General features: G+C 49.9%; 1 protein-coding gene across 1 annotated transcript in view; it reads left to right on the top strand.

Moving 5' to 3' along the window:
- REXO1 (RNA exonuclease 1 homolog) overlaps window positions 1-25,925 on the top strand; it is a 1,041,135-nt gene that overhangs the window by 834,958 nt on the left and 180,252 nt on the right. Inside the window, exon 12 of the mRNA XM_069649491.1 lies at window positions 22,564-22,674. Coding sequence (XP_069505592.1) covers window positions 22,564-22,674 — 111 coding nt within the window. The remainder of the gene's footprint in view (window positions 1-22,563; window positions 22,675-25,925) is intronic.

The raw sequence follows: 25,925 nt of genomic DNA, 5'->3' as shown, positions 1-25,925 counted from the left end.
GTAGAGAATTATTCCAATTTCCTCGAGATATTCGATCCATACTCGATGGCTTCCTCGTCTGAACTGACGACCCCTCGGTCCGGCTTTAAAAAATGCCGAGGCTGTGGAAAAAAGATGTCGCTGACTGACCCTCCCAGGGTCTGTCTGTGGTGTTTGGGAGCTGAACACCATTGTTCCGAGTGCGAGGACTGTATGTCCATGACAGCTAAGGCCCTGAAGGAGCGTAGGGGGAAGCTGGAAAAAGGTAAGACTTCTAAAGCTTCTTCTTCCTCGACGAAGTCGAGACATTCGTCTCCTCGTCACCATTCGCGCTCCAGGTCTCGAAGCAGGTCCCATCACTCCTCGAGATCGAAGCACTCGAAAAGGAGACGCCGAAGATCCCCTTCTTCGTCGTCCTCTTCCTCTGTTTCTCCTAAGAGAATCCCTTGCCCCACGAAACATAGTTCCTGGGCTGAATGGGAGGAATTCCGAAAAAATATGAGCGTCTTCGAGAAAGCGGCCTCGACCCCCTCGAAGACTGCCGAGAGCGATGCTCTGGTTGAAAGACCCGAAGGTCCAAAACGCCGCAAGTCGCAGTACCCGGCGAAGGAAGCTTCTCGAGCGCGTCACGAACACTCGAGTAAAGCAAAGACCTCGAATCCTTTTTCGAAGGTTCCGTCGACGCTGAGGTCAGTGTCTTCGACGCCGTTGTCGAAGGGACCTTCGACACACGGGTCAGTCGACTCGACGCCATCCTCAACACCGGCGTCGACGCCATCCTCAACACCGGCGTCGACGCCAAGGAAAGTCACGGTTGCTGCCCACCCAGTGGCTATTCCCAGGTCTTCGATGACGATGCCGAGATTGTCGACATCCTCAAGCAGAATTCCAATTCTATCGAGGACCTCGAGGCCTCCACCTTTTGTTTTCGACGCCACGTTCGAAGCCTTCGACGACATCGACGTTTTCGAGGCCGATTACAAGAAGTTTGGCACCCTCTGCCTTGGAGATGGGTTTCACACCCTTTGTGAGTTCAGATGTCCTCAATTATGGAAGAGGGAGAACTATCTGACCAAGAAGAGACATTTGAGTTGCAGGGATCTGCAGCCCCAGTTCAAGAGGAGTTATCCTCAGAGAAACGCAGGTTAAAGGAACTCCATGATTCCTTACATGAGGCAAGTGGTTTAGACCCGGGGGGGAGCATGCTGAAACCCCTTATAGAGCCTTAATGGCCAGGATCACAGAATTTATGAGGTGGTCAACACCTTCACAGGCTTTCCAACAGGATGACCTCACGGATATTCTTGATAAAGGTCCACAGGAGGATCCTGTAGTACCTTTTCATAAAGCTCTTCAAAGAAAAATCATGACGAACTGGGAAACCCCAGATGTCGTCCCGGTAGTAAATAAAAAACTGTCTACTAAATACAGGGTATCTTCTGCAGACCTGGAGTTTTTGTCCAAACACCCATCCCCAGAAAGTCTAGTGGTACAGGCAGCATCTTCTACTGACATCAAGACTGCTTACCCTACCGTCCCACAGGAAAGGGACGATAAAAAATATGATGCTATGGCTAAGAAAGTCTTTTCAGCATGTAGCATGGCGTTAAAATCTAGTAATGCTACTTTCACCCTTGCTAGATTTAGCCATACACTTTGGGAGTGTGCTTCTACAGCGGCTGACTGCATCCCGGAGGGAGAAGAAAGGGAGGCGTTCCTAAATATCATAAAGGACGGTAAAGACGCTATGTGCGAATCCCTCCAGACGGGCATTGATTCGGCTGACAGTATCAGCAGAGCAATGGCGGCAAGTACAACATCCAGGAGATTTGCTTGGTTGAGAAAGTCTGGTTTTGCCCCAGATGTGCAAGCCAGGCTCTTGAACATGCCATTTGATGGCTCTTCTCTGTTTGGGAAAAAGGCGGATGACAGTTTAGAAAAACTGCAAACATCAAAGGCAGCAGCAAAATCCCTAGGCGCTGCAATCCGTCAGACACCTTTTCGTCCCACAGGAACCTCTGCGAGAGGCAAGTCCTTTCGCTTCTACTCCGCATTCGGAAGAGGTAGAGGACGACCGGCTCAAAGGGGACAAAGAAGAACTACCCGAGGTGGACGGGGTAGATATTCAAAAGCCGCAGCAACAGCAGGTGCCTCTTTACCATCGGCATCTGCATCACCTGCCCCAAAACCACTCTGAGGACTTCCCTCACAAGACACCTGTAGGAGGCAGGTTAACTCAACATCTGGCGGAATGGCAGGCTATCAAGTCAGATGCTTGGGCATTGGAGACAGTTGCACAAGGTTACTGCCTGCCTCTCCTACTTATACCTCAGAGTCATCCACTGGGGATCAGCTCTCAAAAAGCTCCAGATCCACTCCTCTTGCAGGAAATTTTAGACCTGCTAGAGAAAGGTGCCATAGAACCGGTACCTGTAGCGGAGAGGAACAAGGGCTGGTACTCCCCTTACTTTCTCATTCCAAAGAAAGACGGAGGACTGAGACCCATCTTGGACTTGCGAGAATTGAACTAATTCCTCAGGAAAGACAAATTCAAGATGGTAACTCTTTCTCAGATCCTTCAGGCCCTTCAGTTCCAGGACTGGTTGGTATCTCTGGACCTTCTGGAGGCTTATTTCCATGTGCCAATCCATCTCAAACACAGGAAATACCTGAGGTTCGCAATTGGCAACTCTCATTATCAATTTCGAGTGCTGCCATTTGGGCTGACCTCTGCCCCGAGGGTCTTCACCAAGTTAATGTCGGTAATGGCTGCAAGTCTAAGGAGGGAAGGGATTCACGTCTACCCCTACCTGGACGATTGGTTGATCAGAGCTGTATCTTCGGAACAAGCTCAGATCCAGCTAGATCATGTTTGCCACTCCCTTCACAGACTGGGCTTCTCCCTCAATTTAAAGAAGTCACAAATTATACCATCGCAGAGACTCCAGTTCATCGGAGCAATCCTGGACACTTCCCTGGGAAAAGCCTCGCCACCAGAGGTGAGGGCTCAAGATATTATACAGATGGTCACCAAATTTCAAAATGGCCAACGTCTCCCAGCCTTCGACTTTTTGAGGTTGCTAGGCCTCATGGCATCCTGCATTTTCCTAGTGCCAGAGGCTCGCCTGAGAATGAGATCCCTCCAGTGGGCACTGAACTCAGTGGTCACAATTCTGAGGGAGAATGACAGATCTTCTTCAGGTTCCCGACAGGGTGGCTCGAGACCTTCAGTGGTGGGCCTGTCAGGAGAACATTCTGAAAGGAGAGCAGTTTTGGCAACCGTGGCCGGAGATGACAGTAGTCACGGATGCCTCACTCACGGGGTGGGGAGCCCACGCCAACGACTTGACCATCAGCGGTCGTTCGTCTCCACCGGAGTCCAGACTACATATCAACCTGTTAGAGCTGAGGGCCATCAGACTTGCGCTGAAGGCTTTTCTGCCATCTGTACAAGGAAAGAATGTCCTGATAATGACGGACAACACAGTGGCCATGCATTACCTCAACAAAAGAGGAGGCGTAGGATCACTATCTCTGTGCAGAGAGGCGATGCAGCTCTGGTTTTGGGCAATCCAAGAAGGAATCTCTCTATCGGCAGTTCACCTAGCCGGAGAGAAGAACTTGACAGCGGACGCTCTGAGCAGGCAGAGCACAGTCTCCCACGAGTGGGAACTAGCTCAGGAAGTCCTTCAAGAGATCTTCGCCCTTTGGGGAACCCCTCAGGTGGATCTGTTCGCCACCAGTGTCAACAGGAAGTGCGATCTGTTCTGTTCAAGGGAATTTCCCCGAGAGGAGCTCTGGGAGATGCGTTCATAGTGGACTGGGAGTTTCCGCTCCTGTACGCGTTTCCACCGGTCCCTGTCATTCCTCAAATGATCAGGAGGTTGAGAAGATTCCGAAAAACCATGATCCTAATTGCCCCGGATTGGGCCAGGAGAACGTGGTACCAGGACCTTCTAGACTTCTCCATCTGCCCTCCAATTCGACTTCCACTCAGAGAGAATCTGCTCTCACAAAAGGGAGGTCAGGTTCTCCATCCAGACGTCAAATCCCTCAACCTTCACGCTTGGCTACTGAAAGGCTGAGGTACAAGTATTGGGACCTCCCTGATGACGTTATGGAGGTGTTGCTTTCGGCAAGAAGGCCAGCAACAAAATCTTTATACCGCTGCCGTTGGAACAGATTTTGCAGCTGGTGTAGGGAAAAGAATATCGATCCCTTTTCATGTGGTACACCAATGGTTTTGTCCTTCCTACTTTATTTAGCGAATTCAGGCCTTTAAGTTGGCACCATCAAGGGCTATCTTGCAGCGCTATCCATCTTTAAGCGCACTGCGGAAGAACCATCCTATTTCAAGTTACCCTTGGTAATACAATTTCGAAAGGGGTTAACTAACGTTTATCCCCCAAGACCATTCCAGGATCCCCTATGGGATTTAAATTTAGTCCTAACTTTCCTGATGGGCACACCTTTCGAACCACTCCACTCTTGTTCGTTAAGATTTCTTACCCTTAAAACTGTTTTATTAGTAGCACTTACATCTGCTAGAAGGGTGAGCGAGTTACAAGCTCTTTCTTGTAAAGCCCCTCATACAATCTTTCACAAAGACAAAGTTGTTCTGCAAGTGAAGCCTAATTTCCTCCCAAAGGTGGTTTCTGAATTTCATATCACACAGAAGATTACCCTTCCATCTTTCTATCCTCCTCCCCATCCGGGGAAAGAGGAAGAGCGGTTACACAGGCTGGACCCAAGAAGGGCTTTAAGTTTTTACATTAGTAGACTGCCTAGGATAAGACAAGCAGACCAGCTGTTTGTAGGCTACGCAGGTCACAAGCTGGGGTTACCGATAACTAAGCAGACCATTTCCAGATAGATCATTTTAGCCATTTTGGAATGTTATAAACTGGCAGGAAAAGAGCCCCCCTCAAAATCTTAGGGCTCATTCGACCAGAGGTATCGCAGCTTCATCGGCCCTCAAAAGAGGAGTGCCGGTTAGAGACATATGTGCGGCTGCCACATGGTCGTCCGTCCATACCTTTACACGGTTTTACAACTTGGATTCCTCCTCCAGTCAGGAAACTAGGTTTGGAAGGGCAGTAGTGCACTCTATTCATCAATAAGAGGAAGCATGAAGTCAGTACTCCCACCTCCAATAACAGAATACTGCTATGGGAGCCTATCTAAGATAAGGAATACGTCGGAGGACACAATCCCTTCGAAGAACAAGTTACTTCTTACCTTGTAACGTTCTTTCGATGGGATGTTCCTCCGACGTATTCCTTATCGACCCTCCCATCCATCGCCGCAGTACTACTTCCCTTGTTGTTGCAGCTTACGCTCCTTCAGGGTGATTAGTCTAGTCCAGAAAGAATTATTGTGGGCTACAAAACGGAACTGAGCAACGGACGCTGCGCGCGGCCTTTATAGGCAGGATGACATCGACGTCGATACGGCGGCTGTCGAGGGACATCGACACGGCGGACGTCAACGCGCAGCGCCCTCTAGAGAGAAAAAATTTCCAGCAAAGCTGGAAAGAGATATCTAAGATAAGGAATACGTCGGAGGAACATCCCATCGAAAGAACGTTACAAGGTAAGAAGTAACTTGTTCTTCTTTGTCATCGACAAAGACAAATTGGTATTAAGAACACACCCTAGGTTTTCACCCAAGTTCATTTGAAAGTTCCATGTCAATCAGGCCATCGAACTACAAGTTTGTTTTCAAAATTCAACAAGCTCAGCTGAGAAAAAACTCCATACACTGGATGTAAGGAGGGCAGTCCTTTACTGTGTAAACAAGACCAGACCTCTAAGGAAAACAGACCAACTGTTTGTCTCCATAGCTCCAGGCAGAGACAGAGACCGCATTTCCAAAATTGCCATCTCCAGATGGCTAGTCAGATGCATACAGCTCTGCTACTCTCTACCAAGCAAGACACTGCCTTTCACACCAAGGGCTCACTCCACTAGGGGTACAGGAGCTACCTTGACTTTTATTGATGTCCCGTTGGCCACCATTTGCAAAGCAACTTCATGGAGCTCTGTCCACACTTTTAATCAGCACTACTGCATTGATACACACTCTAAAGCAGATTCCCAGGTGTGACAAGCAGTGCTAAAATATCTATTTTCCGCTGTACCTTCTCACAACCCACCACCTTCTCCAAACACTACTTGCTAATCTATGCATAGCATATGATCTAAGCAGATTCCACAAGCCTCAGAAGGGATAATTACTTACCGTGATCGTATTTCTGATGTTTGTATCTGCTTATATTAACATGCGTCCACCCTTCCTCGCCTGGAGTAGAAGGTGCATAGATGTGTTCTGGGCTTTATCTGATGTATAATCTGCTTTACTACACCTGTACTCACACTACACTTCATGCAACCTCATGTCAGAAATAAACCATCCCAAGGACCTTGTTGTGTGAAGCACCATGGGTACAGAAGACATCACACTAGGGATAGTATTACTGGCAAGCCCTGTCGACGTTCATTTTCGAGTTTTGAAAACAACGGATACTCTGCAGCTTCCACTAGAGGTCAGCCTATGCATAGCATGTGAATCTAAGCAGATACAAATCTTACCATCTCACACAAAGGACCAGAGAAAAATGAAGCCAAGTATAGCAAAGAGTGTCTATCGTTTGGTTTTTAGAAGGGGCCAAGGGTGGTGGGTGGGACAGGATACCATTTAAAGGTTGCCCTTCCTGTAAGGGAAAATTCCCATGCAATGACGAGCACCAGCAGTGCAATAACTGTCTTACCCTCGATCACGACGAGGCGTCCAGTAAGCTCCTACGTCCTAAGACGATTAAGGAGCGTCGAGTGAAATGGTGGGCAGCCTACGCTATGTCGCAGGCCGAGGGTAGCTCCCCTGCCGAATGTGATGATGAGATGAGCGACGGCTATGGCTCCAGTACGTACGCCATTGACCTTATATCAGCCATGACGTCCGTCCCTGGCCCGCTAGGCACGAAGCAAGTCCTACTATGGGGAATGTACATCCCGGCGACAGGGACGCACCCGCTACTCAAAACACCAAGTACACAACCTCCGGTACCGCCTTGACAGCTCAGTCGAAGCGATCCAAAGTGCCAACGGCTACATCGCAGCCCTCACCGCAACCGTGTCGGCGACCTGCGTCCGGGCATTCTAAAAGTAAGGGCACCGGCACCAAAAGCCACGCAGCCGTCGAGACGCCTCAGAAGAGCACACTGACGCCGCATAAAGCCCCGGTTGCGTCGAAAATCCATGGCACCATCGCCTACACTGTCCAGACACCCCCCAATAACGCCGAACATTAGCGAGAGTATCGCTAAGATTGTTTTGGCAGCTAAACATAGACGGGTCGAAAGACACGTCAAAGCGCCCGGAAGGGCGGCAAGATTTCACGGAGTCCCTTATCTTTATCTAAAACTCTGGTTGAGAAATCTCAATGTTCTAGGGAAGCGGATCATCAGGAAGAGCCCTTTTCTCCTCTAGATGCCTCTGGCTCCTCATCTTGAACCAGAGATAAGTTTGAAGGTTGCATGAACAGGCTGGAAAAGTTTGTAGACTTTTCTGAAAGGTTGCCTCCTAAGAGGCCTCGTGAACAAAACCCTTATACACCAATAGCAATTACCTCTGAATTACTTCATGAAGAGGTCTTTGGCCTTGCTGATCAAGAAGGAGTTCCTATTGACCCATACTTACAGAATGATGATCCCTTTGATGATCTCAATGATCAGACCCAGGGATGGGGGAGGGATGACCACCCATACCCCGGACCATGACACCTTATGTATGGAGTCACTCTCCCCACCCTCCCACCATTACCTCAGGCATCACCTGGTGATGACCAGATGGCGTTTAATTCCATCCTAAAGAAAGCAGCAGAACACTTCCAAATTGCTACGCAGGAGGCAGTGCCACATTCGGAGTTTGTTGAAGGCATTTTAAAGGAGAAGCCTCCTGCCAGCCAGGCTATCCCATTACTTATTCCATTAAGAGGCGCATTGCCCCATCATGTATTAACTCCCTCACAATCCAGGGCTGTTAATCCACAGGTGGAGTAGCTTTTTCGCCCTTCCCTTACTGACCTCCTTTATATTGGGGGGCATGCCACCCTGGATTCCCTGGTGGTCACGACGACAAGGAAGAGGGCAGGTGTCGCCTTGTCCACAGGCAAGGCACCGCCTGACAAATAATGTAAGAAATTGTACGCTCTGGGAAAGAGAATCAGTACTGCAGCAGCATACTCCACCCGCATAGCCAACAACACTACACTATTGGCCAGCTGAACCTGTGCGTACTCGCCTGCTTACAATTGTATCTGAGAGTAAGTAGGTGAACCACAACATTTTCAAGAATACTTTAGATGCTGCAGAGACAGGAGGAAGGACTTTAGCCCAGGGTACCCTGCTAAAACGTCATACCTGGTTGAAGAACTCCGGTTTCAAACCAGAGACTCAGGCGGCATTAATCAACAAGGCAGTGGAGGACTCCAACCTGTTCGGCAAGGCTGTTGATGAGGCGCTGGAAACGGCAAAGAAGGAACACGAGACTTTGAAAACAATTAACCAAATTACTCAAAGACACTTTCAACAGAGGGGGATGTTCACGCCGCTCCTTTCATGGCCAGTCCTACTCTCGCAACCAATATGGTTCCAGGAACAATTGATACTCAGGACAGGGGTCTGCCTCCTCTACACCCTATCCACCTAGGGGACAACGCTGTGGGAAAGGAAGGGGTCGTAATTCCACCAGCAGAGGCTCCCCAGACTACAGTCAGAAATGACTTTCAAATCCGGGTCCCCTCCCATGCCTCCCTGGTCAGGGGACGTATAACATCATTCCTGCACGCACGGGAGGGGATTTGAACAGACCAGTGGGTGCTCAAGACCTTTGCCCACGGTTACTGCATCGAGTTCAGCCTGTGGAGGCTACGCCAGTGGAGGCGACCTCAGGACCCAGAATCTCCCTGCCACCGCGGAGGGAGTCGTCTTTCAGGCCCATTGAGAAGACCCCCACGAAGTCCTCGTTGGAAAAGGTGGGGGAGGGGCAGGTGGTCATCATGGATACGGACACAACCTCTGAAGAAGAGCTCATCGAAGTCGTGTAAGAGACCCAGCCCATCGGGAGGGATCCCGACGAGGGCGACAACGAGGGCGACGGTGTCGCCGACGAGGTTCAAGAGCCCTCACGCCCATCGTTTGTGGTGCCGCAGGACACTTCGGCTGCCATTTCTTCAGCTATTCAGTCCTTATGCTCTCAGATAAGGACAAGGTTGCCCCTTCCCCCGACGGAGGTACCTGAGCCAGACCCGACGGGGGGACCGGAGCCGGGACCTTCGGAAAGTCCACCGCATAAGAGGACGACGTATCCTACGCCACCTCTCCCACCTCTGCGGCCTGCTCTGCCTTCCCCCCCGGTCTACTACCCATGGGGATGATACAGGCACGGACACGGCTACGACAGGCACTGATGACAACGGAGGCAACGACGGGACGTGTCCCCCGTCGCCTCTGCTCGGGCGTCCCCGTCCGACGATATTGGAACCTTTCATGCAATGATTTCCAGGGCATCTGAGCTCTTCCAGCCATGCCCAGAAGAGAAGAAGGAAGGGTTCCTTTACCAACGGCGCGAGGCTAAAAGGAAGACGGTCCTCGCCGTACCACTTCTTGATGACATCTGGGATGAGGGGCTCGCCCTCCTCAAGAACCCTGCCACGGCGCCGGCAAAGAGGGACCAGTACGAGAAGTAGTACCGGGTCCCCAACGGTGCCCTCTTGTGCCTTCGGGCGCAACCTACCCCGGATTCGATCGTCTCGGCGGCGGCAAAGAAGAAAGCTGGGGGGGCATCGGCCTCGACATCAACTTCCCCGCCGGACGGCGAGGGCAGGAAGCTGGACACGATGGGTCATCTCATCCGCAGCGACGACTATCAAGGCGGCCAACGCCCTGCCTATCATAGCCCGCTACGACAGGGAGTTGTGGTTCAAAATCGCCCCTCTGTTGGACTTCCTTCTGGACGCCAAAAGGGCTGAGGCCCTTGAAATCCTACAGGAAGGTGAGATTGCTTCGGACCATGCCATCACGGTGGCAACGGACATCGCCGACACCGGTTTCCACCGGTCAGTTGGGCAACGGCATTTGCCTGAGACGACGAGGATGGCTCAAGGCGATGGATTTCCGCCAGGACGTACAAACCAAGGTTTTGGACATGCCCTTCGACGGGAACAACCTGTTTGGGAAGGCGATTGATGAGTCCCTTCAGGCCATCAAGACAGACATGGAGACTGCCCGGGCACTGGGAGTGCAACAACGACGGCCGTCCTTTCGGAGCTCCGGAGGCAGACAAGGTGCCTCCAAGGGATCCGGCAGTGGCTCCTCCACGTACCGCCAAGCGGCAAGATCTTCGTCCCAGGAAGCCTACAGGGGACGCGGCAAGCTATGTGGTGCCCGTCGTCGATAGGGAGGTCAAGGAGGCAAGGCGGCCTCCAAACAAGATTGAACCGACCGTGGGGTCGGGTCCCCGCCGAAGCACCCCGGTGGGAGGCCGGCTGGCGAGGTTGGTCAGCGTGTGGGAGTCCATCTCCACCGACCGTTGGGTGCTAGATGCCCTGGCCCAAGGGCACGCCCTCGAGTTTCAGAAGTGCCCTCTCGTTCCACCCATGGCCAGGAAGGAAAATCACGTCCCTCACCTGCTGTTGGAAGTAAGGGCGATGCTCAAGAAAGGTGCCATCGAGCTCGTCCCAAAGAGGCTTCGGGGCACTGGAGTTTATTCAAGGTACTTCCTCGTAAAAAAGAAGACAGGAGGATGGCGCCCCATCCTGGACCTGCGACGACTGAACAAGTACATCAAGGCACAGAAGTTCCGGATGGTCACCCTCCAGCATGTGCTGGGACAGCTAAAGGAGGGCGATTCCCTGTCGTCGTTGGACTTGGAGGATGCGTACTTCCACATCCCCATTCTAAAAAGTTCCTCAGGTTCGTGGTCCAAAGGCGGCACTACCAGTTCAAGGCCCTCCCGTTCGGATTGAAGTCGGCACCCAGGGTGTTCACCAAGTGCCTTGCACCGGTGGCGGCGCGGCTGCGCCTACAGGGGATCCACGTCTACCCCTTCCTGGATGACTGGCTCATCCGGGCAAGCACAAGGGAGCTCGCTGTGGAGCACACTGCGAAGACCGTCCAGCTGCTCACGGACCTGGGATTCTCCATCAACTTTCCAAAATCCCACGTGGTTCTGTCGCAAGTCGCCCTGTTTCTGGGAGCCAAGCTCGACACAGTGGCGCGGCTGGCCTCGCCGTCGGAGGAAAGGACCAGGACCATTCTGGGCAAGGTGCAGCATCTGCTGGCCACGGACATGGCCAGGGTAAGATCTATCAAGTCCCTCCTCGGGATGATGTCCTCCTGCATTTATCTGGTGCGCCTTTGCAGGCTTCGGATGCGCCCCTTACAAGAGTTCCTCGACGCCCGCTGGGTCCAGTCGACGGGCAGATTCGAGGACAGGATCCCTCAACGAGACGTTCAGTCAGGCGATCCGGTGGTGGGGTACCCGCTCTCATCTGTCGGCGGGCTCGGACTTTCAGCCCCCAGCTCACTAGGTGACGGAGATCTTCACGCGAGAGGCCTTTGGCTCCCGGAGGAGAAGTCACTCCACATCAACATCTTGGAGCTCCGCGCAGTGGGCCCTCAGGTCTTTTCTTCCGTCCCTCAAGGGCAAGGTGGTGAGGTTCTTCACCGACAACACCACCACGATGTTCTACATCCGGAAGCAGGGCGGAACCAGATCCCCTGCCCTATCCAAGGAAGCCCAGGATCTGTGGCATTGGGCCGTCGCCGAAGGGATGTTTCTGGTGCCTTTTCATCTGGCAGGAATAAAAAACACCATCGCCGACTCACTCAGCAGAGAGCTGCGCTCGTCCCAGGAGTGGGAACTATGCCAGGATCAAGTGGATCGACTCTTCCTACTATGGGGCGAGCCCCAGATCGATCTCTTCGCGACGGCGACGAATTCCAAGTGCCAGAGGTTCGCCAGCAGGTTCCCCCATCTGAGGAGCATGGGGGATGCTTTCTCGTTCCCCTGGGACGGCCTATTTCTTTATGCGTTCCCTCCGCTGCTGTTGCTGCTCCGGCTCATCAACCAGCTCAAGAGGTCCCGGTGCAGGATGATCCTCGTTGCACCGGCATGGCCGAGACAGATCTGGTTCCCAGACCTTCTGGACTTGTCAACGTCCACACCAGTCAAGCTGCAGATCTTCTCTCCAGAGAAGGAGGAGCCATTCTTCACCACAACCCGGAGTCGCTGAACTTGCAGGCCTGGCTCCTGCAGCACTAGAGTTTGTAGGGTACGACATCCCGGCGACTGCAGAGAGCTTCTTGCAAAGGCCAGGGCGTCCTCAACTCTCAAGTGCTACGGACATAAATGGAAGAGATTCTCTGTCTGGTGCCGTGCACAGAAGATTAACCCTCTGCGGATTACGGCCCCTCAAGTATTGCCGTACCTATTGCCATTGGCCAAGGCTGGACTAGCTCACGCTTCCATCAAGATACATCTGGCCGCCATCTCACGATACACCAGAACTACGGGACGGGTGTCCTTGTGGTCTCATCGACTGGTGAAGGAATTTATGAAAGGATTGTTCCGATCATTCCCGCCGGTGAAGGTCCCTGCCCCGGTGTGGGAGCTCAACGTGGTGCTGACCAGGCTCATGGTGGCCCCATTTGAGCCTATGCATTCGGCACCATTGAAGTTTCTGTCGTGGAAGACAGCGTTTCTCGTCGCCATCACCTCTGCACGACGAGTGGAAGAGATCCAGGCCCTATCTTGCAAGCCGCCATACTTGACGTTTCACGACACGAGGGTGGTGCTGAGGACGCACCCCTCCTTCATGCCCAAGGTGCCGTCGGACTTCCACCTCAACAAACCCTTGTTGTTGCCAGTTTTCTTCCCGTCTCCTTCGTCGCCGGCTGAAAGGACTCTGCTCTCGCTGGACGTAGCTAGAGCGCTGAAGTTCTACGTCGACCGGACAAAGTGTTTTCAGAAAACATCACAGCTGTTTGTGAACTTTGGGACTGTGAATCAAGGGAAGGCTCTCTCGAAGACTTCCATTTCCAGATGGCTCTGCGGCTGCATCATGCACTGTCACCGGTTGGCAAACCGACCGCTGCCCGGCCGTCCGCGAGCCCACTCGACCAGAGCGATCGCTGCTACCACAGCGTTCGTCTGGTGTGCCCCTGCTGGACATCTGCAGGGCTGCGACGTGGAGGTCGACGCACACCTTCACAAGATACTACTGCGTCGATCGGGACTCCAGGGAGGAGTCCAGGGTCGGCCAAGCAGTGCTGCGCAACCTGTTCGCTTAAGGTGAGCCTGGTAAGGAGGTAAGAGATGCTTAATGTGGAGTTGTTGTATTGCTTAACGTTGAGCCTGCTGCCACCTCCCGTGATTGTGCATGTGTGTACTGCTATGTATTCTCTTATTCACGAGCATGTGAATCCATGCCAGACCCCATGCTGGAGAAGGAACAAGTTACTTACCTGTAACTGTTGTTCTCCAGCATGGGTCTGGCATGGATTCACATGCGAACCCTCCCGCCTACCCCTCTGCGGCTCTTCACTTGGTCATACTGCCACTTTACGTGCTACCAAATCTGAGGATGGCTGCCAGAGGTGGGTTTAGGGAGAGGGCAGTCATTGGCTGGGGGCAGTATGACCCAGAGACCAGTGATTGGTTACTACTAAGAAAGACAGATCAGAAACGAAACTGATACTGATTTTTTTTCTATACCGAGGATTCCCGGCCTGACGGGGAATATTCATGAGCATGTGAATCCATGCCAGACCCATGCTGGAGAACAACAGTTACAGGTAAGTAACTTGTTGCTTAGCTTACATGTGTAGGCTGTGGAGGCGGCCACGGAACTAACCTGTTTGCGGAAGGAGAGGGAGGAGTCTAAATAGATTCCGAGAGTTTTGACTTCCTTGGCTACCTTGATAGAATTGCCATCTATGATGAAGCTGGAGTAGTTGTGGTCTAGTTTATTTAGGTTAGGGGTGGAGCCGAGGATAATGAGTTCAGTCTTATCATTCAGGCATAGACTATGTGAGGCCATCCATGCCTGGATGATGAAGTACACCCTATTCACCAAGGCCAAATCCTTGTTGTAATCTCCCGTCAACGGGATGAGGATCTTGGTATCATAGACTTAGTTAGTGTAGGTGATAACCAGACCGTCAAGATCATCAAACGGGGGATTCGTGAACATGTTGTACAGTGTGGGGGAGACGCATGACCCCTGAGGGACCCTGCAGGTGATGGGAATAGGGTCCACGGCTGCTGAGGTGGAGAAGACACGCATTGATCTGTTGTTCAGGAAGGACTCGATCCAACCGATAGCTTCTTGAGAGAAGTGGGCTGCCGAGTCTGGGTGGTTACAGAGAATTTTGTGATCTACTAAATCAAATGCTGCAGAGAGGTCTAGAAGAAGTAGTAGAGCCGTTTTCCTGTTCACTCTAAGGGTATGATATGATATGTTATTTGTAATGCGCCTATACACAAGTGTTTCAAGGCGCGACGAGGCAGGGGGAGGGAACAAGGGAAGACATACAACAATCCTATTAGGCCAAGGGTCATTCAGATCGCGCAAGGGTAGAGGGGAAGGGAAAAGTGCAAGGGAAAGGGAGAGGGGAAAGTGCAGTACAGGGGAAGTGGAATAACCAGATAAATAATAAGGGCCAACTGGTGGCAAGTGCAAGGTAAGTGCAGACAAGTGCTGGGAAGCGGGGGCTGTAGGGATACAGAGACAGTCCCGCAGTGCAGGGGTTGCCAGGGAACCAGTGCAAGGGGAGAGAGGCTGGGCCAAGGGCCGAGATTGGTGAGAGTGGCCCAGTTGCAGATTCAGTGCAATTTCAGTCAGGAATGTAGCAGGGGAGAGGGGGAGAGAAAGCAGAAGCAAAGAGGAATGTTTTGAGGTGCTTCCTGAACCGGAGATGGTTCTCCTCAAGTGTGTCAATTTGACCCTTTAGGTCGATGAGAGCAGTCTCTGTCCCGTGTTGGGGGCTAAAGCCCGATTGCCGGATGCCCAGGAGATGGTTAAGTTCAAGGTATTGTTGTATTTGTAGATAAGCTGCCTCGTCTAATATTTTGAGCAGGAAGGGGACAGTGGTGATTGGTCTAAAGTTAGTCGGTATAGAGGGGTCTAAGGAGGGTTTTTTGAGTAAGGGGAGAACCCAGGACACTCTGAGATTATTGGGGATGATGCCTTAGGAGAAAGAGGCGTTAATGAGTTTGGTAATGAAAGGTGAGTGGTCTCTTGCCGCATGTTTGATGATTTGTGACGGGCAAGGGTCGCCCTGGCAGTTTGAGGGTTTGAGGCCAAGGATGATTTTTTTCACTTCTAACGTGGAGACTTTGGAGAAGCTGAAGCGGGAGAGTGGGTTGGGTGTAGGCTTATGGGGGGTGGGGAGGGGACCGGGTGGAGACTGTTAGAGGAGTTAGTAGCGTTGGTTAGGGATTCTTTTTTATTAATTTTGATTTGTAGGCCTGCGACTTTGTTAGAGAGTGCATTTTGGACACTGGTGCACCATTATTTATCTTTCATACATGTGTCCAAGACAAGGACAGGTGTTTCCAGATCTTTGATTATAGTCAACCGTTCTTTAGTACTAGATTTGGCTTGTGATATTCTCTGGTTATAAGATTCTTGTTTAGCTATTGATTTCTTTTTTATATGTGGAAGCTATTTTATTGAGGATCAGCTTGTTGTTGTCTGTGTGTGAGTGTCTCCAAGTGTGTTCCTTCTTACGTTTCTCTAATCTGAGAGTTTTTAAGTGGGGGGAGAAACAGTTGTTCAGGTGTTTTTTGGGTTTGCTTTTTCTCAGTTTTAGTGGTGCAATAGTCTTAAGCTTAATGCATGATTTTGTTGTAACCTTCTACGAGGTGGTGAGGATTGGAAGTAGCTGCGAGTTGGTTCAGTGTCAGGAGAATGAGGGGGATACGTTTTTCCGCTGTAATATTTTTCGTGTTTCTTGTGGGAATGACTGTCGCTAGTAGGTTATTGAAGATGGGGCTTGAGGCTTCGAGAGTGAAGGTAAGGAGATGGTGGTCGGACCACGGTTGAGGGGAGATGGCGGTGATGGAGGCCACACAGTTGTGGTCTGCGACCCAGTCAAGAGTTCTTCCTTTGATGTGGGTAGGGGTGGACACTCTTTGGGTAAAGCCTAGTTCTGACAGGGTATTGTTGATTAGTGTAGCCTGGGGGTCTTTGGGGTCTTTAAGGCCTAGGTTGAAGTCTCCTAAAATGAGACTCTGGGAGGTATTTTTTAGGTTGTTGGTGAGGATAGTAATGAAGTCTTCCTCGAAAGAGCCTAGGGGCCCAGGAGGAGTTTGGGAGTTGACAGTAGGCAGCGTGGTTGTAAGCGATTTGCAAGAAGTGTGGTTATTTGTGGTGTCAAGTCTAATGTTGAGGTGTGTTTTGGAAATTATGGCGAGGCCTCCACCTCTGGATTATATTCTGTCCGCTCGGAGTATATTATAGTCATCAGGTATAGCTAGTGAGAGAGCTGGGCCAGCAGCTGCATGGAGCCAGGACTCAGTGATGGCTAGAAAGTCTAGTTCTTCTTCTAGAATGATGTCTGCTATATCTGTGGCATGGGCTACTACAGATTGCGCATTAATTAAGGCGCCTTTAATGGGTGGGGCGATGGTTTTAGTGCAGGTGGGTGTGGTGGCTGTATTGAGAACCTTAAAGTTAGTCGTAGTATTGGTTAGGATATGCTTGGGTCTGTTCATGGGACGGTTGGTGAGATTGCCTATGTGCATATGTGGGGTCAGGTTAGTCAGTTTTGACTGGGTGGACTCCCTGGCACAAGGTTCATATAGTTTAGGTAGTCTGGCTCGTAGCCTGACATTTCTGGTGGATGGACTACATGGCGTGGAGAGGTGGCGCAGAGTGGGTGTAAGCGGTGGAGGGTGGACATAAGACATGATGGTGGGGGGAGTGGTGCCTCTGGAGGCAGAGCTAGAGGTGCGACTTGGAAGGCTAGATGAGTGGATGAGGTGGAGAATTACTTTCAGTAGTGCTGAGAATATGCCTGGTAGGTACATTCTGTTGGGTATGGGTGAAGTGCGCCAATCAAATGGAAGGATAGATGGATGCAAAGTACAGCATATATGCTAAATGTAACGATCAAGTGGCAATGCAGCTAGATGCTAAATTCAACATTCAAATAGCAGGGCAGCTAGATGCTAAATTCAACAGTCATATTGCAATGTCTATATAGGCTAAATGCAGCATAGATGCTAAATGAAACAATCAGAGGTAATAGCATACATGTGGGTAGCCCATGATTTACAAGGTGGGAGTTTGCCAGGAGTTGGGGCAGATTATGAGCTGAATATTTCCTTTGTGTGACTTTGCAGGCGATGGGTCACATGTGAGCATTGTAAAGTTAGGTGAGGAAAAACGTATACTGCCAATTAGGGTGTAGGGTTGAGTGGTACCAGTTATGTCTGAGAGTAGGGGCACTGTTGGATAGGTCCATGTTCTACTAGATATATGTAAGGCAAAGACTGAATGGGGTACCTCTATGTGCGCTCCGGTGCGCTCCGGTGCGCTAACAGGGGTGCCAACCAGGCCTTAGGTGCGGGCCTTCGGGGTTAGGGCCGGCTGCGCCAACCGGCTTCGGATTGGCCTGTTCTGGGCTGTAGCTGCCCAATGGGGATGTGGCAGCCACTGCAGCCTGGTTAGCAGGTTAGGGGGCACTCCAATGTGCATGGGGCAGCCATTTTGGAGTGGCCTTGAGCAGGTCGGGCAGTAGAATAGCTGGGCAGTCACAAGGCCCTTGGGTGCGGTGATAGTATGGCAAAAGTTTATACAATGTTGCGATCCAAAAGCAGAATAAGCAATGTGTGTAGCTTTTAAGCTGCCCAATGATCAGGATGCCTGAAAGTAAAAGCTTCGTAGAAGATGCAGCGAAGATGTAGCAAGCATTTTTACAACGTTACGTTGGGGGTGCCGGATGAACAAATTGTGCAGCTTTTATTAGCACAATGAATCTGATGCATGAAAGTGCACGCTTCGTGGTGGTGCTTCAGTGTCCTCATGGGTTTACCTTTTAAACATGGCTACTGGTGGTGAGCACAGGCTCCTGCCTGGTGCTGATGATGTCCGAGGGTCCTCACTCCAGTGGGCTCTGCGGTGAAGTCACGGGCCTCGGTGCAGCCCTTCGGGGTTAGGGCTGGCTGCACCTGCCGGCTTCGTATTGGCCTGGTATGGGCTGTAGCTGGCCAATGCAGCCACTGCAGCCTGGTTAGCAGGTTAGTGGGCACTCCAATGTGCATGGGGCCGCCATGGTATCCCATTTACTGCTCAACAACCCATATTGTGTTGTACCTGTCTCACTTACTAGACTCAGGCCTGGTTTTTAATTCCCCGAAGGTTCACTTGGCTCCACTCTCAGCCTACACTATGTCCCAACAGAAGGTGTGGTGGTGGAAGGTCCCAGTTATTAAGACTTTCATGGAAGGTGTTGAGAGAATTCATCCCCCCATTTCTAACCCGGCTCCCGGATGGGACCTAAATGTGGTATTACCCAGAACTATGGGGTCTCCTTTTGAGCCTATGCATAAGGCAAGTCTCAAGGTTCTTACTTACAAGACTGCCTTCCTAGTGGCAGTCACTTCAATAAGGAGAGTCAGTGAACTACAGGCCCTTTCAATTCTACTAGACCCTCTTGTTACAATTCAGAGAAGGTGGTTCTGCGCACTCGCCCTCGGTTTGCACCCAAATGTATTTCTAAGTTCCATGTGAACCAGTCTTTAGAACTGCCAACTTTCTTCCAGAACCCCACTAACATGGCTGAAAGAATCTTACACACACTAGATGTGTGCAGGGCAGTCATGTACCACCTGGAAAAAACTAAACCAATAAGAAAGACAAACCAGTTTTTCATTTCAGTGGCAGCTGGTACAGAACGGGATCCTGTCTCTAAATCAGCTATCTCAAGGTGGATTGTTAATTGCATCACACTCTGCTACACTCTTGCCAAGAGAGATCTGCCCTTCTGCTCTGGGCACTGGGGCTTCCATAGCATTCATTGCAAATGTTTCTCTCGAGTCCATTTGCAAAGCGGCAACCTGGAGTTATGATATGACATTTGTAACGTGCCTATACACAAGTGTTTCAAGGCGCGACGAGGCAGGGGGGGGGGGGACAAGGGGAAGACAGACAACGATCCTACTAGGCCAGGTGTCATTCAGATCGCGCAAGTGCAGGGGTGGGGGGGAAGGGAAAAGTTCAAGGGGAAGGGGAGGGGGGGGGGAAGTGCAGTACAAGGTAAGTAGCGTAAAAAAAATAATAAATAAGGCCAGCTGATGGCAAGTGCAAGGTAGATGCAGAACAAGTGCTGGGAAGGGGGGCTGTAAGGATACAGTGACAGTCCCGCAGTGCAGTGGTTGCCAGGGAAGCAGTGCAAGTGGAGAGTGGCTGGGTCCTGGACCGAGGTCACTGAGAGTGGCCCAGTTGCAGATTCAGAGCAGATTCAGTGAAGAATTAAAGCTGTTCAGCAGGGGAGAGGGAGAGAGAAAGCAGAAGCAAAGAGGAAGGTTTTGAGGTGCTTCCGGAACCGAAGGTGGTTCTCCTCAAGTTTCAGTGAGGCAGGAAGGCTGTTCCAGAGGGAGGCCCCTGCTGCAGAGAGAGATCTACCCCCAGCTCGTTGCTTCGAGAAGCGGCTGACCCTGAGGGAGTTGGAGACGGATGAGCGAAGGGCTCGGGAAGGAAGATATTTAGGGAGAGAGAGTTGAAGGTAATTGGGCCCCAGAAGGCCTTGTGGACAATGCAGAGGGTTTTGAACTTGATCCTCGCAGCCACTGGGAGCCAGTGTAGAGATTTCAGTCCTGGAGAGATACGGTCCCTGGGCTTGAGGCCAAGGACAAGTCTTGCAGTTCTGTTCTGGATGAGTTGCAGAGGGCGGAGAGTGGAGGCAGGCACATTGAGATAGAGGCTGTTAAAGTAATCCAGCTTTGAGAGAACCAGGGCTCGGGAGACAGTGAGCTTCTGGGGGAAGGAGAGGAAGGGAAGAATACCTCTGAGGAGGTGCAGCTGGTAGTGTGACTTCTTAGAGACGTCTGATATATGAGGAGAGAAGGAGAGTGTGGAGTCGAAGATGACCCCGAGGTTTTTTGCCTTGCAGGTAGGAGCAGGAAGGGGGCCAAGGGAGGCCGGCCAGAGAGCTGCAGGGAAGGAGGGAGTGGGTGTGCCGATAAGTAGAATCTCAGTCTTACTGGCATTAAGGCAAAGGTCATTGGCGGCACACCATTCCTGGATAGCAGACAGACAGTCAGAGATGAGAGGAGGAGGCCGAGGGTAGCCTGAAAATGAGCTGGGTATCGTCCGCATAGCACTGGAAGTTGGGGCAGAGAGCGGCGATGCGGAGGGCAAGGAGTGCCAGATACTGGTTGAAAAACCAGGGAGAGAGGTAAGATCCCTGGGGAACACCACAGGAGGAGGAAAAGATGTCTGAGAGGAAGGACCCCAGTTGGACCTGGGAGGGTCGATTGGAAAGGAAAGAGATTAGCCACGCCAGAGCCTGACCAGTGATACCCAGGTTATCACGGAGACGGTTGAGCAGGATGGCATGGTTGACAGTGTCAAAGGCAGAGGAGAGATCGAGTAGAATGACAACACACGGAGTGTTGGAATCGAGGTTCGAGAGCAGGTCCTCACAGATGTTCAGGAGAGCAGTTTCCGTGCTTCTGGCAGCTCTGAAGCCAGATTGATGGTCATGAAGACTACCAACAGATTCAGCGTGGAGGTTAAGCTGGGAGATGGCCAGTGTCTCCAGGAGCTTGCCCAGGAAGAGAGTAATGGAGATTGGGCGATAGTTAGCCGGGCAGGAAGGGTCGGAAGAGGGTTTCTTGAGGAGGGGGTGCACAAGGGAGTGCTTGAGGGGGGAAGGGAAGACTCCAGAGGCGAAGGAGTGGTTGCAAAAATCAGCCAGGGCAGGAGCCAGGGAGTCGATGTGGTCCTTGATGGTTTTGGAAGAACAGGGGTGAACCTGTTTAGACAAGACTTTCATAGATCGGACTTGTCTGGAAACCTCATCAGCAGAAAAAAGTGGAAAGGCAGAGAAGGAGGGAGGAGGGGTGGCTGCAGAAGGGTCAGAGGAAGAGTCGGAAGAGAGGGAGGGAGGGAGGTGAAAGGAGGAGAGCGAGGACAGGATGTCCTGTGTTTTTGAGATGAAGTGAGAGGCCAGTGCAGTGCAGAGGGCCTGGGAGGGGACAGGAGAGGTAGAGACTGCAGCAGGGTTGGCCAGCTCCTTGCAGATTTTAAAGAGTTCGGCCGAGTTGTTTGATGCCTCAGAGATGCGGGCTTGGATAAGGGCTCTCTTCTTGGTGAGAACGGAGAGCCGGTATTGCCTTTGGAGCAGGCGCCAGGCCAATTTGTCAGAGGATGAACATGAAGCACGCCATTTCCTCTCTGCCACCCTCCACTTGCGTTTTAGGGTGACGAGACGAGTTCTGTACATACCTTTACAAAACACTATTGCCTAGATACTCACTATAGGTCTGATTATCAGGTGGGACAAGCAGTACCAAGACATCTTTTCACTACTGTTCCTCTCGCATCCCACCTCCAACTCTGGCTACTGCTCGCTAGTCTATGCACAGCATGTGATTCTAAGCAGATTAACGAGCATCAGAAGTCACGCCTTACTTACAGTAATAGCATTTCTGATGGTTGTATCTACTAAGATTCACATGTGCCCAACCCTTCCTCCCCGCTCGGATGGAAGGAACATAGACCTCTTACTACTACTGTCTCTTTTCTGTACCCAATCACGATAGTCATAAGCCCGCCCCTCACGGCAGAAAAAATACAATCAGAGGGACTTCGACGCATGAGGGATTTTGGGCACACTATACGTCACGTCACGTTAGGGATAGTGTTGCAGGCACGCCCATGTCGACGTCCCCTTTCGATCCTCGAAAGACAAGATGCAATACTTTGCGGTTATCACTAGATGTCATACTATATGCACAGCATGTGAATCTAAGCAGATACAATCATCAGAAATGCTATTACGTAAGTAATGCATTTCATATGGTTTTTGATTGCAATACGTACCTGAGAGTTTCATCTTCTAGTGTATTCTCAAGACCTATAGTGTATTCTCAAGACCTAATTACTGTATTTTTGTATATTGACTGTCAAACTTGAATTACTTGGTGTTGCCTTGTGTAGAGACTATGTATCCCTAGACCACTCACACTTTTCCTGAGACTAAACCTTGACTGCTCATCCACGTATCTTTCTTTGGTTTTGGCTAACCTCTCATTGTCTTCCCTGTTCTCCATAACTACGGTGGCCTCCTAAGTCTTCCCCAGGGTTGACTTTAGAAATCCATCTGAACAACCTGTATGGACGTAACCCATGATTTTACAAACATTTTAGTTCTGTGCAATACCAGCTACTCACCTTTCTACCACTTTTGCAAACACTGAGCATAACCACTTTATTGTCTGGAAGTTGCAGATATTTATTTAGCAGAAAGGGCATTACTGATTTTTTTTTGTTTGTTTTATTTTTTTTTCAAAGCAACATGTGCAGGATGGTCGCAAAGAGCAGCTTGATGGGTTTGTGAAGACCTTTGCAAAAGAGTATCCTGCTGATAGCTGCCCTGGAACCTTTGCTCTGGACTGTGAAATGGTAAGGCACCACTGTTGATGTATACATTCAACACTATTCCTGTGATGTAACAATACCCACCAGTGAATCTGCCATGCCCACCCACTCTCATAATCCCTCATGCTCTTTTGCCACTGCATAATCCCTTGTCTTCGCTATCATGGCTCGATCTACTGCCATCCACTCCTGGCAATCGGCTGCACTCACTAAGGTCTCATTCAGGTATCTTCCCTTGACCTACAACTGGTATATTTGGAGAACTAGCTGGATGTTTTTTTTCTGAATCTCTCCGTAGGAGGGGTTATGCCCACACGTGGGTACTGAGCTCACTGTATCATGGCACCGAAGCTGATGTTTACCAGTGACACCCAACAAAGTGGAAATGCATCTGAGGTATCTTGCTTTCCCTTGAATTTGGAAATACATCTTAGTATTTGGGGCTTGACTGCTCCCTTTGGGAATGGTTAATTGCTTATTTGCATATGGATGGTCACAATGTGGAAGGGCCGAGGCAAGTTAGAAAAGAATAGGATTGAATTCTGCACAGGAAAATATTCAGTAGTTAAGCCATGCTCAATAATTTACTTCATTATTTTCACACTTTTCTTCTTATTCCCATTTATTTCTCCTTTAAACGTGTCTGTTGTGATTAGGCTGCGTCTTTATTATACAGCTACAGGTTAATTGTGGCACTTAATCGTTTAGTTAGTTTAACAGTTGAATAGTTTTCTTTATAACAGACAGGCCGTGAAGGGCTTGATCATGAGTAAACAATAACAAAGAAGACAGAAATCTTTCTAAGCGGTAGGGCAAACAAAAGAAACTCTCTTTTGAGAGTAGTGCTTGTTACAGTGAAGCTCAGAAAGGAGAATGTATCAGGGCGTTAGGAGCTGTGTATTGGTCACTTGTTGAACTTTTATGCTACCAAACACTTAACCAGTACTGATGTATGTTTGGTGGAGAATACTGCAGTTCAACGTGGCACAGTTATATCAAGTATTTGTAAACTTCTGGTAACGTGTCTGGATAGTATAATTTCTTCTCTTGAGTGGGCTTTTGGATTATTTGAATGAGCTGTAAATCTTTGACGTTATGTCGGCGAGTTCTCTTGTTTTCTGCTGGCATGATTATGCTGCATTCTTATACTCGGAGCATTGATGTGTTTACTAGACATGGAATTGTATCACATTTGGGCCTTAGTTATGTTGAGTGTTTGGTCTGGTTTGTCCTTGCCTGTATCTCAGTGGTGTTATTGTCACTCGCCAGTAGAGAAGTGAGAGCATCTGTCCCTCAGTCTGCATGGTGAGTCCAATTGGTTATGATGTTGTTTCTTTACCATTCATGTGTCCTTTGTATTTTCACTGTATTTAGTCTCAAATTTGAACCCTCAATTCTTTGAGACCTCTGTTTTGGTTCCATTCTTGGTCAATGCAAACAGGTTAAAAGCTCATAATATGGTTCTCAAATGGATGCCGGGAAACTTATTAGGTCTTTGAATCTTGATCATCTTTGTGGCCACAGAAATTATGTTGTGCAAGTAGCTCCATGAATGTGTCTTGATGGAAGCAAGGTGGTTTCTGCATGTCATGCCAAACATGTTGGTCGTGTTAAAAGCTACTTAATGAAGTAGTTACTGTAAAAATGTTTGATCATTTAAAAAAAAAGGTTCAGTGACGTTATCCAGGTGTCGATCCGTAAAAGATGTGTGCCTGAGAACCAGAGTTTAAGTTAAATAAATAATTGTAATTGTTTATTTGTAAAGCGCTTGTACACAAGTGAAGTGCTTCAAGGTGCTTCACTAAATTTTGCCATCAACACACTTCATTACATTCATACACACTGAGCTTATATGGGGGATCTCTGAATACTTTTTAACTGCTTAATTGCAGTGGACATGGACATACAAGTCTTTGGCATTCCGTGTGGCATTGGGAAGACATAGATGTTCATGCCCTTGCTCTACCCTCTAATTAAGCAAGGGACACACTTAAGTGGGAATTCCTGCCACAGTCAAATGGTTAATTATTGGTTTGTCAAATTAACATATTGAGGAAAGTGTGAGTTGATGAATAAAAAAAAATGAAATTGTCGAACGAAAGCTTGACACTTGTGCCCTTTTGAAAAACTAAACCGATGCCGCACGCCATTTTCATAATTGATCATAATTGATCAGGTTGCCAGTGTGGGTAAGTAATGCAGAGAGAGAAGGCTGATTGTCAAGCGGTGAGGGATGGAGCATTCAGGGGCGAGGGCCTATCTGATTTTAAAATGAAAAATCAAAATGTAATAATTGTCAATGTCAGAGATAGTGTTCTGGGAAAAACCTATCCAGAACCAAGGTTTGAATGTATTCCGTGCTGCGAGGTGGTGGCAGGAGTGGGCGCAAAAGCACCAAGAGCAACTTGAGAGCTGCATGGGTTTGCAGCACTGTGATGAAATGGAGCGCCTTGATGGGGCGACTCAGCGAGCAAGTGATGAGAGGAAATTGGGCAAATTATCCTGGGAGGAGATGGAGCTGGTGAGGGTTACCAGGTTTGGTAGGTGGGGGAAGTATACTTTGTAAGGCAGAATTTGATTTTTGTAGGTTCTGCTGTCCCATCGTATGGGACACCTAAATGTTTTGTTTTTTCCACCTTTTGGTTTCTAGGATATCAGACTTAATTCTGTGGTCAGAAGGACATTACTGAAGTCTGCCTGCCACCGCAACTTTTTTTAGTACATGCTTCTAGGGTGGGTCATATGGCTCCTATGACTGGGCTGCTTTCTAATCACCCCATTTTGGTCAGCCCAGGATGTATACACCACCCTAATTTGGTTTTAAAGAGTAAGCCAGTGTCTGATTTAATTTAGATTTGGCTTCACCTGGGGTGCAGCTTGATTTGGTCAAAACCTCTGGACAACAGTAACACATTTTGGTGATTTCTTCTCATCTTTCTTTCCTGGAAGGTGCTTGAAGATGTATTACTGGAGGTTTTCTTAGGGTGTTCCTTATTAGGAACAGGGAATCCTTGTCCCCAAAGTGAAATGTGTAACGCTCACCTGATTCCCACGGAGGCGCTGATCTTGGCAGGAAGGTGTCTGTGACTCGAAAGGTGATGTGCAGGACTCGATGGGCTTCTGGGGTCGAACCTCTTCGCACTCTGTGTGGAACTCGTAGGGTGAGGTTTCTGCAGGTGAAAGAATATGGGGGTTAATGGTCTGGGTTGTTCAATGTCCCTCTTCCTCTCCGTAGAGCCCCCAGGTCAACGTGCTCACCTTAGATAGGTGAATGC

This window comes from Ambystoma mexicanum, chromosome 1p, assembly GCF_040938575.1.
Source record: "Ambystoma mexicanum isolate Mex_15411 chromosome 1p, UKY_AmexF1_1, whole genome shotgun sequence".
Taxonomy (NCBI): domain Eukaryota; kingdom Metazoa; phylum Chordata; class Amphibia; order Caudata; family Ambystomatidae; genus Ambystoma; species Ambystoma mexicanum.
The sequence above is the reverse complement of the archived record's forward strand: the minus strand, read 5'-3'. Positions and strand labels throughout refer to the sequence as shown.